Below are 16,187 nucleotides of genomic sequence, written 5' to 3' on the forward strand. Positions count from 1 at the left end.
GGAAAAGAGGAGGCACCCTGAAATAACACTCGAGTCGTCGTCAGACAGCGCCGAGAGCTTCGCACACAAATCACCGGCGCGCGCGAGAGAGCGCCACGCATGGTGGAGATCACCTCCGCCGACGACGCCGCCGGCGGCGGGTACAAGCACGACCGCCGCGTCATCATCTACCCGTCCTACATAAACTCCCGGTGCTCCGTCGCCGAGGGTCGGCGGATCCCCAAAGACGCCGCGTGCGACGCCCCGAACGTGCTCGAGATTAGGGACGTGCTGGAGAAGAGCATGAAGCTGCCGTGCGAGGTTGAGGACAAGAGCTACCCGAAGGACTTTTGGCAGCGCGGCAGGGTTCGAGTGACGATCAAGAAGGACGACGGCACCCCGATCGCGCGAGAGTTTCCGACGCGACGGGCGGTGATGCTGGAGATCGCGCGTCTGGTGCCCAAACATCCCGGACGTCAACCCGGCGCGCCCAAGGACAAAAAGACGATGCCGACGGCGTTGGAGATCTTGACGCAGTTCTCGTCGCAGCCCGGGCAGGCGGGGGCGTCGAGCGGGGCGGGCGGGGGCGGCGGCGGGGGGGGATCGTCGAAGAAGGATAAGGGGGGGAAGAAAGGGAAGAAGGGGCGGTGAGACGACGTCGGCGCGCGCGACGACCGCGTTAGGGTTAGATAGATTTTCACAAGCAAAGAGCGCGTACAGCCAGACTGCTCACAGTCACCTGCTCACCGCAGACGAGAGACTCGACGGTGAACTTTTCGCAGTTGGGCATCGCGACGCTCACTCGCGTCGCGCGCGTCCCCCAAGGAGGTACCTCTCGATGCACGGCGGCGACGGGTCGTACTACATGGGCGGCGACGACCGCGGCGGCGGCGGCGGGGATCCGTCCGCCAACGTCGGGTTCCAGAGCGACAAGCTCGACGCGTCGTACCACTCCCCCGCGTGGCAAGAGGCGCACATCAAGTCGCTGCAGGATTTCAAGCGCCCGACGCTGGAGGAGTTCAAACGCGCGGAGAAGGAGCGCGAGGGTAAGCTGCAGGCGAACGCGGAGGCGACGGAGAGGGAGACGGCGGCGTTCCGGAAGCAGCTGGAGGCGGACCGCGAGCGACGGCTGGCGGGCGGGCGCAACCATCGCAAGGATGCGGGGGGCGTGCGCAAGGGAAAGGTGAGCAAGAAGGATAGGAAGCGGGAGAAGAAGCGGAAGAAGGACGGGAAGAAGAAGAAGGATAAGAAGGAGAAGAAGGAGAAGAAGGAGAAGAAGAGCAAGCGGAGCAAGCGGAGCTCGTCCAGCGGCTCGTCCAGCGGCTCGAGCGATTCGGAAAGCGGCGGCGGCGGCGGCGACGACGACGACACGGAAAAGTTTCGCCTCTCGGGGTTCTTCAGTCAAAAAGACGATTGAGGAGATGATGTTGAGTACGGATGGCGAGGTCCGCGGCGGTGCGGTGAGGCGAAGCGAACATATCTGCGTTTGATTGAGATGCTACTACCTCTGTTTGGCCTTCGCAGCGCGACACTCCTTGCAGCTATAGCGTTGACGACCGTGCTCGCAGATTTGAGACCCACCGCACTCCTTGCACTGAGGGCGCTGACGACCGTGCTCGCAGATTCCAGACCCACCGCACTCCTTGCACAGACGGCGTACACGACCGTGTTCGCAGATTTGGGACCCACCGCACTCCTTGCAGTATCTGCGCTGACGACCGTGCTCGCAGAATGATGCACCGCCACACTCCTTGCACTTATTGCGCTCACGAGCGTGCACGCAGATTGATGCCCCACCGCACTCCTTGCAGTGAGAGCGCTGACGGCCGTGCTCGCATATTGATGCCCCGCCGCACTCCTTGCACTTATTGCGCTCACGACCGTGCACGCAGATTGATGCCCCACCGCACTCCTTGCACTTATTGCGCTGACGACCGTGCGGACAAGCGCTGCACACCTTGCACTGCGACCGATACTTCACCCCGTGCTCGCATGGCCCCTTTGTGTAAGGGGCCCTCTTCCGCTTCGCCCCCTTGCTCGACGCGTCCTCCGTCACCCCAACCTCGACGTCCACATCCGGGAACGTTCCAGCCTTTGCCGCGCGACACTCCTTGCAGCTATAGCGCTCACGACCGTGCTCGCAGATTCCAGCCCCACCGCACTCCTTGCAGCTATAGCGTTGACGACCGTGCTCGCAGATTCCAGACCCACCGCACTCCTTGCATAGAGAGCGCCGACGACCGTGCTCGCAGATTCCAGACCCACCGCACTCCTTGCACTGAGAGCGTACACGACCGTGTTCGCAGATTTGGGACCCACCGCACTCCTTGCACCTATGGCGCCCACGACCGTGCTCGCAGATTCCAGACCCGCCGCACTCCCTGCAGTGAAAGCGCTGACGACCGTGCTCGCAGATTTGAGACCCACCGCACTCCTTGCACCTATGGCGCCCACGACCGTGCGGACAAGCGCTGCACACCTTGCAGTTCGACCTCCACTTTACCCCGTGCTCGCATGGCCCCTTTGTGGGAGGGGCCCTCTTCCGCTTCGTCCCCTTGTTCGACGCGTCCTCCTCCTCTTCGCTCGCCCATCCCTCCATCTCGGCGACGCTTGCGCGCAGCTTGTCGAGGTCGGGCTCCCAAACCGTCGTCATCCTTCCCCGCGCGCCAACCGAAGTGCCGACGAGTTCTAACGGTGGAATCTCATCACGCCAACGGAAAAAAAGCCAAAAAAAATCCAAACGGCACCACGTGTTGCTACTGTAATTCTTCGCGGGCGAAGTCAACAACGACGTCACAGCGTCGCGCGCCCCGCACGCTCCCGCGAACCCGCGTCACCGACGACTCGCACGTTCCGCCGCGCCCCACGTAACGGTCGTAACGGTCTCAATGCCGAGCGTCCACTGGCCCGGGCCCATCGTCTTACCCGGCGATTTCGACGACGCCGACGCCCCCGACGCGTTGGTGTGCCCAATCACCCAGTGCCTGATGACCGAACCCGCTCTCGTCGTCTCTTCCGGGCGCACGTACGAGCGCGCCGCGATCGTTCGATGGATCCAGCAGCACGGCGTCGACCCGCTCGACAGGGGCAACGTCTTGCGCGTCGACCAGCTCGCGCCCAACCTCGCGGTGCGGCAGATGGTGGAGACGTGGGCGCGTCAGCGATGCGGGGGCGTTTTGCCGACGCAGGACGTCCGCGGCGGAAGCGTACCGGTCGCGACGCCGCCGCCGTCCATCGCCGCCCTCGTCGACGCGGACGCCGCCGCCGCCGCCGCCGCCGATCGCCCAACGCAGGAACCGAACCCGGCACCCGCCGAACGCACCAACGCGTCGTTAGCCACTCGACCATTCGCGGGCGAAGACGACCCGATCGTCGACGGCGCAATCACCGTCCTCGGCCACTACCGCGCCCCCGGTGCGCCGCCGTCGGAGGATGGCAAGTTCTTCCTCTTCTCGTCCGCGAGGCTGGCGAAGGTGCTGCGCGGACGCGGGTGGGCGTCGCACGGCGTCCTCGCAGACGCCGGCGGCCACGTCAAGAACGGAGCCGGCGCCACCGCGATTGTTACGAATTCGAGAACGGGAAAGACGGGGGGGTGCCTCCTGTGGGGCGCCGGCGGCGGTTCCACGGGCGTGGGCGTCGGGTGCTGGAACCCCGCGGAGTACTCCGAACCCGGAAGCTTCCGACGCGGGGACGTTTTGGTGTTACCGGACTTTGTCGGGGCGGGCGTGCCGGCGGCGGGGGCCGCGTCGGGTCGGGCGGGATCGGCGTCGCCAAATCGGGTCGTTGAAAAGGTGCTCACCCCCGCGAGGGTGACCAAAAATTCGGGCACGGGGTGGAACCTCGCCGGGGACGAGATCGCGTTCGGGCGGTGCGGCGTCGTCGGGGACTGGTGGCGGGAACTGTCGGTGACGTTCGAGTTTGATTCCCCGGGTGGCGTGACAGTGAGCCGGGTTAGGACGGATTCGGGCGCCGATCTGCCTTGCATCGCTGAGGTTCAGATTTTAAACGGCGAAAGTTGGCGACCGGTGCCCGTGACTCGCGACGCCGGTTCATCTTCCGCCGGTTCACCCGTCGTCGATTCGATCGCCAACGTGACGAAGGTGCGGTGCGTGTGGTCCGAGACGGACTTGCACAAGACGAACGGGCTGAGCACCGCTCGCGGCGGCGGGGGGGTGCACTGCGAGGTGATTGGGCCGGCGGATCCGGGGGCGACGGGCGTTACGGGCGTTACGGGCGTTACGACGGGCGTTACGACGGGCGGCGCGGGGGTGGCGACGAGGCGCCTGCCGATGGTGTGACGACGCGCGCGCGCGTTCGGTCGGCGTCGAGCCTTCTTCGCCTTCTTCGCCACCCCCGGTGTTCAAAGGGGAGCGTCGCGTGAGTGATGAGCACTCGATTTTTTTAATCAATTGTAACCGGAAATGCACTTCCCGGAAACGAACTCGCGACCAGTCGGAATCGGCAAGGGCCCCGGGTGCTCACTCGTTTTACTCGCTCGATCCAGCGTGGCGGTCTTTGCCCAATCAAATGCCGCACAAGCAAGTGGGCCTCCGCCGGGATCGCGGTTGACGAATTGCCGTCGGGCCACACATCGAGACCGCACACAGCCGGCACTCGAAGGTGAGCCCGCGGGCGACCGCCACCCCGCATCCCAATCCCCGCGCTTCCCCGTCCCCGTCGTCGGCTCGCGCCCGCGTCGACGGACGCGCCCCCCGCGCACCCCGCGCGGGCGATAATCAGATAATTTTCCAACAATCCAATGCATCCGCAGCACCACCCCGACCCTTCTCGTCGTCTCACCGACGCCCCGTCCCCTCACCGACGCAGGATCCCGTCACGATGTCCGTCCTGGCCAACCACCAGCTCCGGCCCGCGGCGTCGTCACGCGCCCCGACGCGCCGTCGCGCCCCAGCCCCTCGCGTCGCCACCGTCGCGCGCGCCTCGTCGAAGCAATCCTCCCCCGACGACGACGACGCATCCAAAACTCATCATCGCCAAAACGCGGTGGGCGCCCTCATCGCCGGCGTCGCCGCCGCCTCCGTGGCGCTCACCGCCGTCCCGGACGTCGCCCTCGCCAAGACCAAGCCGGCGACGGAGACCCCCGGCGCGAGCGCCGCCACCGAGCTCAACGCCGCGGCGCTCTACGACAAGGTCTCCGCGGCGAACCAGGCCAAGGTGGCGACGCCTCCATCCGTCGACGCCGAACCTAACCAAGCGGTTGTCGCGTCGTCGGGACCCAAAAAGACGACGCGCGCGTTCGATTCCTTGGCGGACTTCAAAGCCGAGCTCGCCGAGGACATGGTGACGACGCCGTCGACCGCGAAGGAGCCCAAGAAACCCACTCAGAAGACGTTCGACGCCTCCTCGGCTTCCACGCAAAAAGAGACATTCGCCGCCAAGCTCGACTCGTCCGCCCAAAAACGCGCCGAGGACGACGCAAAGTACGCCGCGCTGCGCGCCGAGTACGAGGCGAAGATGGATCGCATCAGAGCCGAGCGCCGGTTGCAGGAGAAGGCGCGCGTCGCGTCACAAAACGCGGAGGTGAGAGCCAAGAAGGACGCCGCCAAGGCCAAATCCGACGAGGTGGCGTTAAAAAACGCCGCTCGAGAGGCTGCGTTCAGGGCGGAGCAGGACGCCAAGGCAGCCGCCAAGGCTGCGGCACGGGCCAAGGAGCAGAAGAAGAACGCGGCGAGCGATAAGAAGGCGGCCGCCGCCTCGGAGAAGAAGGCGCGAGAGGCGGCGAAGAAGAAGGCTGAGGCGTCGGCGGCTGCGAAAAAGGCCAAGGTGCGTTTATTTTAATTTCTGTATGGGCAAATTGACTGACGACGTGGTTTTTTTTAACAGCTGCTCAAGGCGAAGAAGGAGCTCGTGCCGGGGGTGAACGCGCCGGCGCCGAGGGCGCCGGAGAAGGTCCCGCTGGCGCCCAGGCTGGAGACGACGAAGCCGCGGGACGTCCCGGCGAAGGCGCCCGTGGCGAAGACCAACCCGCTGCTGCCGGAGGTGCAACTGGCGAAGAAGGCTCCGCAGGCGGAAAAGTCGGAAAAGACCGCGAGCAAGAAGGCTACTTCTTCGAGCAAGAAGGCTACTTCTTCGAGCAAGAAGGCTGCGAGCAAGAAGGCTCCGAAGAAGAAGAAGAATTCGGACTCGTCGCCTCTGACGCCGTTGGTGTACCTCGGGCTCTTCTACCTCGCGTACGCGTTCGTCACCGACGACGAGTGAGCGACCGAATCCGAATCCGCGGGGGGGGACGACGGCGACTCGATCTGCTTCACTTACGCGAGTGTCGAGTGTTCCCCTTTGTTTTGTCGTTACCAGCCTCTCGTACCATCGGTGCATCCAGCGTCCGCCGCATGTGAATAATATATATATACATACACATACGCAACACACGACGAACGCGCCGAACACTCGTCCGCGGTTCTCACAGCTCGCCGTCGCGCGGCGGCGGCGGTGGTGAGTCACCGGGTGGTGAGTCACCGGACGACGGGGGCGGCGGCGGCTTCGTTTCCGGAGGGTTTCCGGCGACATCCGGGTCGTCGGACGTCTCCGCGAGTCGGTCGTCGTCCGCGGGTTCGACATCCTTCCGCGCCTCCGTCGCCGCCTCCTCCCTCTCCTCCACCGCCTCCTGCTTGTTCTTCTTCTCCACCTCCTCCACCTCCTGCTCGTTCTTCTCCTCCTCCGCCGCCTCGGGCGTCGCGCTCATCGCTCGGCGGCGCGCCTCCTCCTCGATCCTCTTCGTCTCCTCCGCGGCAGCTCTCGCGCGGTCCTCCTCCAATCGCGCCGCCTCCGCCGCCGCCGCCTCCTCGCGAGCGCGCGCCTCTTCTCGCCGCTTCGCGCGCTTGGCGGCTTCCTCCTCGAGGATTCGAATCGCCTCCTTCTCCTCGGCCAGGCGCGCGCGTTCCTCGGCTTCGCGCCGAGCAGCCTCCTCTTCCTCTGCTTTGCGCCGGGCAGTCTCTGCAGCCTCCTCTTCCTCTGCTTTGCGCCGGGCAGCCTCCTCTTCCTCAGCCTTGCGTCGAGCAGCCTCCTCCTCCTCAGCCTTGAGTCGAGCAGCCTCCTCCTCCTCAGCCTTGAGTCGAGCAGCCTCCTCCTCCTCGGCCTTGAGTCGGGCAGCCTCCTCTTCCTCGGCCTTCCGTCGAGCGGCCTCTGCGGCCTCCTCTGCCTCTGCTTTGCGGCGAGCGGCTTCTTCTTCCTCAGCCTTGCGCCGGGCAGCCTCTTCTTCCTCTGCCTTGCGTCGGGCAGCCTCTTCTTCCCCTGCCTTGCGTCGGGCAGCCTCTTCCTCCTCTGCTTTGCGACGTTCAGCTTCTGCAGCCTCAGCCTCGCGACGTTCAGCCTCTTCCTCCTCCTCAGCTCTGCGTCGTTCAGCCTCGGCGGCGGCGGCGGCGGCCCGCTCCTTTCGCTTCTCCTCGTCCCTCTCCTTCGCCTCTCGTTCCTGCGCGAAGACGACCTCCTCGTCCTCGTCCGTTTCGCCCCCGGCCGGGTTCGATCCCTCGTCCTCGCGTTCCCCCCGCCGCGCCGCTAACCACTCCTCCGCCTCCTCCTTCTCCTCCTCCGTCGCCTCGTCCTCCATGAACGCAATCGCCTCCTCGTACACCTTGCGCTCGATGTCCGCGAGCTGCGTCACGAGGTCGGCGTTCAGGTCCACGAACTTTGCGCCCTTTTCCGTAAAGTACTTCAGCACCGTCTCCTCATCCGGCATCTCGCCGCATCCGTCTTCGGCTTCTTCGTCGTCGTTTACCTTTGCCTCTCCCTCCATCGCCGCCGTCAACCCCAGCTCCGCGTCCGCGAGGAGCTTGGCGATCTCGTCAATCTCAGCGCCCACGGCGGCGATCTCCTTCTCCACCCGAGCCTTCTCCGCTTCAATCTCGGCGAAGAGCTTCTCGGTGTCCAAACCGTCCGACCCAAACCCTAAACCCTCACACCCCGTCGCCTCATCCCCCGCCTCGTTCTTATTATTCTCGGTATTCCCGTTCGGATACCGCGTCTCGTACGACGTGCCGTGCACGAACCCTTCCAACACGGCTATCGGAAAACGCAGGTGGATCCCTGTTAACAAAAACCACGTCGTCAGTCCCCTATTTGCCCATACGAAAATTAAAATAAACGCACCTTTCTTGACGTTGACAACCTGCGTGACGCGCATGTCCGCCACGAGCGACGCCGCGCGGTACAGCTGCGTCTGCGTCACGCCCCCTCCCGCGGGCTGACGCTGGACGATGGCGTGGAGCCATCGGACCATGTCGAGCAGCGCGTCGCGTTCGGCGACGTCGAGGGACTCGTGAAACGCCATCGTGACGAGGTAGCCATCGGGCGTCACCGCTCTCGGGTTGGTGAGCGGCGCTCGCGGGTGAAACATGGAGCGCTCCGTGGACGACGCCAACGTCGAGCTTCCCTCTTCGGCACCCCCCTCGGCACCCCCTTCGGCACCCCCTTCGGCACCCCCTTCGGCACCCGACGCCGCCGCCTTGAGCACCGTCAGCCTGAACCTCCCGTGCATCGACGTCTCCAGCGCGGTGACGCAAAATTCGCCGTCGCCCTGTTCAAACAAAAAAAAAACCACGTCAATCTCATTGCCCATACATACAAAGTAAGATTAAAATAAACGCACCTGCGCGCCGTGGCCGTCCCCGGCGCTGAACATGGCTCCCGGGACGTTAACCTTAAAGTACACGACGCTCCCCGGCGCCAGGTCTTTGTTGTCCAGGTTACCGCCGTGTGCGCCGGGTTGGATGGAGGAAATCTCGCCGACGTTCGGCTCGGGCGCGACGCCCATCTGGCCGAAGAAGCAGTTCAGGGGAAACTCAACCCCGTGATTTTCTCGCCTTTGAAACTCGCTCCTTTGAAACTCGTCGTTCCCTTTCGTCGTCTCTGAAGGCTCCGCTTTCGAGGCGATCCCCCACGGCATCCTCGCCGTTCGCTTCGCCAAGTCGATGGGCATCACGATCGTCCCTGGTTCGTCAAACTCGGGAACGTTCCCGAGCGCGCCTTTCCCTCGTCGAATGGCGTTCCATCCCCAGTCGACCCACGGGTCCGCGGTGAGGATCTCAACCTTGAGCACGTCCCCGGGCTCCGCGCCGTGCACCGCGACCGGGCCGGTCATGACGTGCGGCCCCGGGGCTCCGCAGTGGGGCACCGGGCAGTGGGTCTTGTCGAGGCATCCGGGTTGCGTGCCGTCCTCGGCGCCGCATCGCTTGGCCCAGATGGCGCGAAGCTCGCGCGGGACGTTCCACTCGTCGAGTGGGATCCCGCCGGGTTCGCCCGAGACGGTCCAGAGGTGCACGACGTCGCCGCTGTTCACCGTCGCGACCGCGGGGTACCGAGCGCTCCACCTGGTGATGGACAGTGACGGGTGGGACGGGGCGGGAGACGGCGTTCAGTTCGGGGTCGCGTTGGACGACGCATCGGAGTAGGATCTGTCGAGAGGCGAGATGAAGGCGATTTTCCAATTCGCGGGGGACGACGACGACGACGACGACGACGACGACGCGGTGACTCACCCTCCGAAGTGGACCGTCTCCGGGCTCGGGCGCACGACGACGTCCACGCCGGACGCCGACGCCGCCGCCAGCGACAGCGCGAGCGACGCGGCCAGCGCCGATCGCATCGTGGGCTCCGGTCGCGCCCGCTCGATCGACGACGACGGAAGGAAATGACGACCGCCGGTGACGAGTCAGTGGGCAAGTGATCTCAGGTGAAGTTGACGCGACCATGCATGTGAGAATCAGTCAGACGACGGCGGAAAAAAAATTACAAGCGTCACATCCTCGACCTCCTAACCTCGAGCTTGGCTATGGTCTCCAGGTGAACCTCGTCCGGCCCGTCCGCCAGCCGAAGCGTCCGAGCCCCGGCGAACATCCGCGCCAGAGGGGTGTCGTCGCACACGCCGAGCGCGCCGTGAATCTGTATCGCCGCGTCGATCACCGCGATGGCCGCCGCGGGAGCGGCAACCTTACACGCCGCGATGGCGCCCTGTTAAAAAAAAAACCACGTCATTCTAATTGCCCATACAAAAGATTAAAAAATAAACTCACCTTGGCGGCTTTGTTGCCTTCCGCGTCGAGGCGCCGCGCGGCGTCGAGGGTGGCGAGCCTGGCGCCGTCCAGGGTGACGCGCGCGCGGCCGAGCGTCTGCAGGACGCTCGCGTTCCTCGACAGGGGCTGCGAACGAACGGGGGAAAGGGGCGGGGGGTGAGAGTTGAAAAATATTGAAAAATAATCCACATGTGGGAGACGGGACGATTGGGCTGGTTTGGGAGAAAATTTCGTCGACTCACCTGTCCAAAGGCCACGCGAGCCTCCGCGCGTCTCGCGGCGAGCGTCAGCGCCCGCTCCCCCATCCCGATCAGCCGCATGCAGTGGTGCAACCGCCCGGGTCCCAACCGCCCCTGCGCAATCTCGAACCCGCGACCTTCCCCGAGAAGCTCCGCGTCCTTCACCGACACCACCACGTCTTCAAACGTCGTCTCCGCGTGCCCTGTTAAAAGAAAACCACGTCAATCTAATTGCCCACACAAAGATTAAAAAATAAACTCACCGTGCGGCGCGTCGTCGTACCCAAACACCGGCAACGGCCGCACCACCGTCACCCCCTTCGTTCGCATGGGAACCAGCACCATCGTCTGTTGGCGGTGCTTCGGCACCCCGGGGGTGCCGTCCGGGGTCGTCTTTCCCATGAAAATCGCCAACTCGCACCGGGGATCGCACGCCCCGCTGGTCCACCACTTTCGACCGTTGACCACGTACGAGTCGCCCCTTCGAACGATGGAACTCGTGACGTTCGTCGCGTCCGAAGACGCCACAGCGGGCTCCGTCATGGCGAAACACGACCGAATCGTACCGAGGAGCAGCGGCCGGAGCCACCGTTCTTGCTGTGCCTTGGTGCCGTACCGGAGGAGCACCTCCATGTTTCCCGTATCCGGCGCCGAGCAGTTGAAAAACTCAGACGCCCACACGCTCGCGCCCTGTTAAAAAAAAAACCACGTCAGTCTAATTGCCCATACGAAGATTAAAAAATAAACTCACCATGCACCCGGCGAGGTGCGCGTACTCCAAGTTCGTCAGACCCGGACCACGCATCCACGCGTCAGCTTCTGATTCGTCCGTCCCGGGCCGACCCGGCGCGATCTTCAGCAACCGACCCGAGTCGCGGGGCAGCCACAGGTTCCAAAGTCCAGCCGCTTTCGCCAGCGCCTTGAGCTCCTCGACTTTGGGGTGAACTTCCCATCGCCGATCGCTCGCGGCGTGCGCCTCGAGGATGGGTTCGGCGGGGTACACGTGGTCGGACATGAACGCGCGGAGTTTGACGAGGAGGGACGCGGCGCGCTCGCTCGGTTCCATGCCGCGCACGAACGTGAGACCGACGTCGTTGGCATTGCCGCTGGTATTGGCGTTGCCACCGCCGCCGCTGGAACCGATGGGGCGGGGAATGGAACCCACGGGCACGCCCGCCACGACGAGCGCCCTCGCCGCCAACGTCTCCACCAACGAACCCGCCTGCCTCGCGTTCGCCGCGGACGCGTTTCCCATCGCGGCTCTCGCCCTGACCCCCGCGAGAATCGCCGCGCCGCGAAACAGCGACAGCGCCACGTAAAAAGGCCATACCTGTAAATAAAAAAAACACATATAAAATCAGAAAAACCACTTCAGCACAAATGCCCATACAATCAAGTACAAAGATTAATAAGATGAACGCACCGGTTTCTTCGCGCCCCTCGGGTCGCCCGCCACGCGTTCCGTCCTCGTCCGCGGGTTCGGCAAACCCGACGCGACGCACCACCTGTGTACAAACTCCGCCTCGGTGGGCACGCCGCTCGGCGGGATCGAACCCGCGAACGCGGGATACGCCGCGGGCGCCCCACCCGACGCCGCCGCCGGCGGCAGGTGGTAGGGCATGCAGCAGTACGCGACGTCGCCGTACGGGGCGCCCAGCGTGGAGAGCTCCCAGTCGAGCACCGCGAGCACACCACGGCCGGGCGCGGGTTTATCTTTGTCTTTGTGTTTGCCGGTACCGGCGGGACCCGGTCCCACCGGCGATTCGAACACGATGTTATCGAGTCGGAAATCTCCGTGCACCAATTTTCCCCCCGGCTCGGCGATAGGTCGGTTGGCTCGGAGCCATTCAATGAGCGCGGTCACCACCGGCTCCGGGTCGGCGTCGCCGACGAGGGACAGCGAGTACTGACGCGCCCACCGCTCCAGCTGGCGTTCGCTCCAGCTTGCGCCGCCGGAACCCGGACCGGAACCGGGACTAGACCCCCGACCCGAGCTGAGACTTTTAACCCCAGACCCGAACGATCCGAGGCCGATGCGCCGGGGATCTATCCTGTGCAACGCGCCGAGTGTGTCCGCCATGGCGTCGTACACCGCGCGCCTGTGCGCCGGGGACGGGAGGGCGTCCAGCCCGGGTTTCGTGAACACGTGCCCTGGGACGAAGGACATCAGGTAGAACGGCGTGCCCACCACGGACGGATCTTCGCAGAGCGCCAGCATCGTCGGCACCGGGACGTCCCCGCCGCCCGTTCCGTTCCTTCGAAGCGCGCCGAGCGCCGATTGCACCGCGTGCTCGCGCTCCACCGCGTGCGCCGATCGTAAGATCTTCCCCGGCGGCTTCTTGCGCAGGACGAAGGTCAGGTTCGGGACGGGCGCCCCGGACGCGTCTGCACACGTCACCTTGTACGTCGGGTTGGACTGCCCGTGCCCAAACTGCGACACGATGAGCGATCGCACCTTGCGACGGCCCGCGCGACGGACCGCGGGGACGTGGCGGGAGACGTACGCGAGGAGCGCGTCGGCGTCGAGGGCGAGGCGCGGGGGGGTGGTGATGGCGGCGGTATCGATTCGACCGTCCATCGCGGGCGTCGGGGGGGGGGACGCGAGGTCGCGCGACGGACGAGTGGCGACGTGGCCGGTGAGTTTGGATAACACTTACAAGTAGACTGAGAAAAATCTTGGATTACCAGGACCTCGTTCAACACTTGTAGACGCGGGCGGTAGCACGTCGCCCGGTTCGGGTTGCGCCACCCCTTGTGCGCAGATTTACTTCGCGGCAAAGGCGATCGCTCGCCGAGATATCTGGACGTCAGGTTGAGCCCCGCTCCTCGAGCCTCCCCTCAATCTCACGCTGGACTCCCAAATTTTGCGCGCGACCGACAATTGAGGTGGGTGGTAGCACTATCACCGGTTCGGGTTGCGCCACCCTTGGTACGCAGACTCGCTTCGAGGCAAGCGTGATTGGTTGTCGATATATCTGGACGTCAGGTTGCGCACCGCTCCTCGAGACTCGCCTCTATTCCACGCTGGACTCCCAAAACGCGCGACCACCATGGCCAGGACACCTACGAGGAGGACACCTACAAGGCCGCCACCACAACAGGCTGGTACCACTGGCGCCGAGCCAGGTGTGGACGGGGCGGGAGACCAAGGCCGTGGAGACGAACCCGGAGAACACGTCGTCGAGAACATGACCGACACGCTAAGAGCGATGGTCGGGATGGGACTATCCGTGGGCCAGATCGAGACGATGCTGAGCGGGCTAGGCTTGAATCTTGCGACGGTCCGCGGCGAGGTTGAGAAGTTCGTCGGGAGCCCGAGCATCTCGCTTCAGCGACAATCGTCGATCGGACTGGAACTGCTGCAGGATTCGCAAGGCAACAACGACACGCTGGTGGCCCAGGTGGTGGCGTCGCTGGAGTCGGAGCTGGAGGACCCCCCGGAGCGGTTCCGCGACCCGGTGTCTTACAATCTGATGAACGAGCCGAGGGTGATCGAGACCGGTCACGTGTTCGACGAGAGCACGGTGTTCGACGAGAACGGCGATTTCCGCTTCGACACGTGTCCGATGACGCGGCGAGAGATACAGCCCTTGGCGTTTCCGATCGTGTTCCTCAAGAAGGAGCTGATCGATTACAAACTTCGTCGGCTGGACGCGGTGCTGGCGGCGGCTGGTCGGCTGCCGGGCGGGAAACCCCGCGACGCTCTGCTCCGCGTGGGCAAGGCGCTGCTGGATCAGCTCGGGAGCGGGACGTACATTCACCGCGCGGAGAGGTACTGGACGCTTCGGGTAGACTCGATGGAGCCCGGTCCCGAGCTGGTCGAGGTGGTCGGCGCGCTTGCCGCGGAAGAGTCGGTGGGTAAGCTGGACGCGTCCTCGCCGCTTCGCGCGCTGTTCGATGGGGCTACCGCGAGGCTAATCGATGCTGGCGCGGCGACGCGGGAGGGGTGCGACGCGATGCTCATCGTGTACGACGTCGATGGATCTCCTGATGAGTTGGTGGACGAAGATGGCGAGCTAACCATCGCTTCTCGAGAAGGCAACTTGGTCGAGGTCAGAGCGCTGATTGAGGCCGGTGCAGATGTGAACATAACGAGCAGTGATGGCGTAACACCGCTGTACTGTGCCTCTTGGAAGGGCCACGATGCCGTGGTCAGAGCGCTGATTGAGGCCGGTGCGGATGTGAACAAGGCGGATGTTGGCGGCGAGTCACCGCTGTACCGTGCCACTGAAGCAGGGCACGAAGCCGTGGTCAGAGCGCTGATCGAGGCCGGTGCGGATGTGAACAAGGCGGATAACGAAGGTATGACACCGCTGTACCTTGCCTCTCAAGAAGGCAACGAAGCCGTGGTCAGAGCGCTGATCGAGGCTGGCGCGGATGTGAACATGTCGGACGGTAGAGGTATGACACCACTGTACCGTGCCTCTCGCAATGGACACGAAGTGGTGGTCAGAGCGCTGATAGGGGCGGGTGCGGATGTGAACATATCTGACATTCAGGGCGGCACTGCACTGCACCGTGCCTCTCAAGAAGGGCACGATGCCGTGGTTAGAGCGCTGATCGAGGCTGGCGCGGATGTGAACATGTCGGACGATAGAGGTATGACACCACTGTACCGTGCCTCTTGGAATGGCCACGAAGCGGTGGTCAGAGCGCTGATCGACGCCGGTGCCGATGTCAACAAGGCTGATAACGACGGCGAGTCACCGCTGTACCATGGCTCTCGAGAAGGCCACGAAGTGGTGGTCAGAGCGCTGATCGAGGCCGGTGGGGATGTAAACAAGGCGGACGATGGAGGTGAGACGCCGCTTAACAGGGCCGCTCAGGAGGGCCACGAGGTGGTGGTCAGAGCGCTGGTCGAGGCCGGTGCGGATGTGGACAAGGCGGATAATGACGGCGAATCACCACTGTACCGTGCCTCTTTGGATGGCCACGATGCCGTGGTCAGAGCGCTGATCGAGGCCGGTGCGGATGTGAACAAGGCAGCCAATGAGGGCGACTCACCGCTGTGTTGTGCATCTTGGAGAGGCCACGAAGTGGTGGTCAGAGCGCTGATCGAGGCGGGTGCGGATGTGAACAAGGCGGACGACAGAGGTATGACACCGCTGTACCTTGCCTCTCAAGAAGGCAACGAAGCCGCGGTCAGAGCGCTGATCGAGGCCGGTGCGGATGTGAACAAGGCGGATAACGACGGCGCGACGCCGCTGTACCGTGCCTCTCAAGAAGGCCACGATGCCGTGGTCAGAGCGCTGGTCGAGGCCGGTGGGGATTGTGAGCAGGGATTGCGGCGGAGCGGTTCCGCCGCGTTCAACGTCGGCATGCTGAGCTCCGACCTATGGGCGGTACTCGCACGCGTTGTGTTCTTCGCCGGGATCGCGGCGGCGTCGTTTTTGTCGTTCGCAGCGTCTTTCGTGTTGGTGGCTTTTGGGACGGTTGTGTTTGCCTCTGCGGGTGACCCACTTCGGCTCGGTGGAGAGCGGCGACGTGAGTATGAGGTTTTGGACGAAGATCTGGAGGATCGCCCCGCGGCCCCACCTTTGTAGATACCTAGGATTAGATGCAGAGATGCAGTAGAAGGAGTCGTCGATTTTTGCGCGACGAACTGCGCTTTCCCTGCAGTGAAAACCCCCACTAGCTAGCTAGCTAGCCAGGACCGCCTCTCTTAGGATCTCTTCAGTGTCAAAAAGTGGCACCGTAGTCTATAGAGTGGATCGCGCGCCTGACTCCGTATCTAAGTGTAAGTGCAAACTCACCTGTTCACTGCCGCGGTCTGCATCCTTGGCGCGGGTGCAGGCCCGCACGCTCGGCCCGCACTAAAGACTTCTTAAACGCACGCGCTTTTGCATCTTCGCGGGCGTATCCGTGCATCGCTTCACCGTTGCACCGCGTGGTCCTCGCTCGGCCCGGTGTCACGACGTGTACCCATAAAAGGTTTTAAGAG

General features: G+C 64.2%; 9 protein-coding genes across 9 annotated transcripts; 5 read left to right on the forward strand and 4 right to left on the reverse strand.

The window, feature by feature from the left end:
- The first annotated feature begins 91 nt into the window (after window positions 1–91).
- Window positions 92–701, forward strand: SRP19 (type II secretory pathway family). Its single transcript, XM_002507319.1, has one exon. The coding sequence runs from the start codon at window positions 100–102 to the stop codon at window positions 628–630; it is 531 nt and encodes a 176-aa protein (XP_002507365.1). The 5' UTR covers window positions 92–99; the 3' UTR covers window positions 631–701.
- Window positions 702–817: 116 nt separating this feature from the next.
- Window positions 818–1,396, forward strand: MICPUN_51897 (predicted protein; the record flags this gene model as incomplete). The annotated part of the gene is made up of 1 exon (XM_002507320.1): window positions 818–1,396. One exon carries the CDS (start codon window positions 818–820, stop codon window positions 1,394–1,396), a length of 579 nt encoding a protein of 192 aa, XP_002507366.1.
- An 84-nt stretch (window positions 1,397–1,480) lies between these two features.
- Window positions 1,481–2,495, reverse strand: MICPUN_98577 (predicted protein; the record flags this gene model as incomplete). The annotated part of the gene is given in 2 exon segments (XM_002507703.1): window positions 1,481–2,420; window positions 2,437–2,495. 2 exon segments carry the CDS (start codon window positions 2,493–2,495, stop codon window positions 1,481–1,483), a joined length of 999 nt encoding a protein of 332 aa, XP_002507749.1.
- Window positions 2,496–2,867: 372 nt separating this feature from the next.
- MICPUN_55555 (predicted protein) lies at window positions 2,868–4,277 on the forward strand (the record flags this gene model as incomplete). Its single annotated transcript, XM_002507321.1, has 1 exon — window positions 2,868–4,277. One exon carries the CDS (start codon window positions 2,868–2,870, stop codon window positions 4,275–4,277), a length of 1,410 nt encoding a protein of 469 aa, XP_002507367.1.
- A 541-nt stretch (window positions 4,278–4,818) lies between these two features.
- Window positions 4,819–5,778, forward strand: MICPUN_98579 (predicted protein; the record flags this gene model as incomplete). Its single annotated transcript, XM_002507322.1, has 1 exon — window positions 4,819–5,778. One exon carries the CDS (start codon window positions 4,819–4,821, stop codon window positions 5,776–5,778), a length of 960 nt encoding a protein of 319 aa, XP_002507368.1.
- A 622-nt stretch (window positions 5,779–6,400) lies between these two features.
- Window positions 6,401–9,580, reverse strand: MICPUN_55557 (predicted protein; the record flags this gene model as incomplete). Its single annotated transcript, XM_002507704.1, has 4 exons — window positions 6,401–8,022; window positions 8,086–8,512; window positions 8,585–9,305; window positions 9,474–9,580. The coding sequence occupies 4 exons, from the start codon at window positions 9,578–9,580 to the stop codon at window positions 6,401–6,403; spliced, it is 2,877 nt and encodes a 958-aa protein (XP_002507750.1).
- A 122-nt stretch (window positions 9,581–9,702) lies between these two features.
- MICPUN_107625 (predicted protein) lies at window positions 9,703–11,468 on the reverse strand. The gene is made up of 5 exons (XM_002507705.1): window positions 10,998–11,468; window positions 10,510–10,936; window positions 10,250–10,449; window positions 10,008–10,133; window positions 9,703–9,945 (listed from the first exon to the last, which is right to left on the reverse strand). Exons 1-5 carry the CDS (start codon window positions 11,310–11,312, stop codon window positions 9,733–9,735), a joined length of 1,281 nt encoding a protein of 426 aa, XP_002507751.1. The 5' UTR covers window positions 11,313–11,468; the 3' UTR covers window positions 9,703–9,732.
- Window positions 11,469–11,651: 183 nt separating this feature from the next.
- On the reverse strand, window positions 11,652–12,824 carry MICPUN_113722 (predicted protein; the record flags this gene model as incomplete). Its single annotated transcript, XM_002507706.1, has 1 exon — window positions 11,652–12,824. The coding sequence occupies one exon, from the start codon at window positions 12,822–12,824 to the stop codon at window positions 11,652–11,654; it is 1,173 nt and encodes a 390-aa protein (XP_002507752.1).
- Window positions 12,825–13,434: 610 nt separating this feature from the next.
- Window positions 13,435–16,063, forward strand: MICPUN_98581 (predicted protein; the record flags this gene model as incomplete). The annotated part of the gene is made up of 2 exons (XM_002507323.1): window positions 13,435–14,220; window positions 16,040–16,063. The coding sequence occupies 2 exons, from the start codon at window positions 13,435–13,437 to the stop codon at window positions 16,061–16,063; spliced, it is 810 nt and encodes a 269-aa protein (XP_002507369.1).
- Window positions 16,064–16,187: the final 124 nt, after the last annotated feature.

The sequence above is a fragment of the Micromonas commoda genome, chromosome 1, assembly GCF_000090985.2.
Source record: "Micromonas commoda chromosome 1, complete sequence".
Classification (NCBI taxonomy): domain Eukaryota; kingdom Viridiplantae; phylum Chlorophyta; class Mamiellophyceae; order Mamiellales; family Mamiellaceae; genus Micromonas; species Micromonas commoda.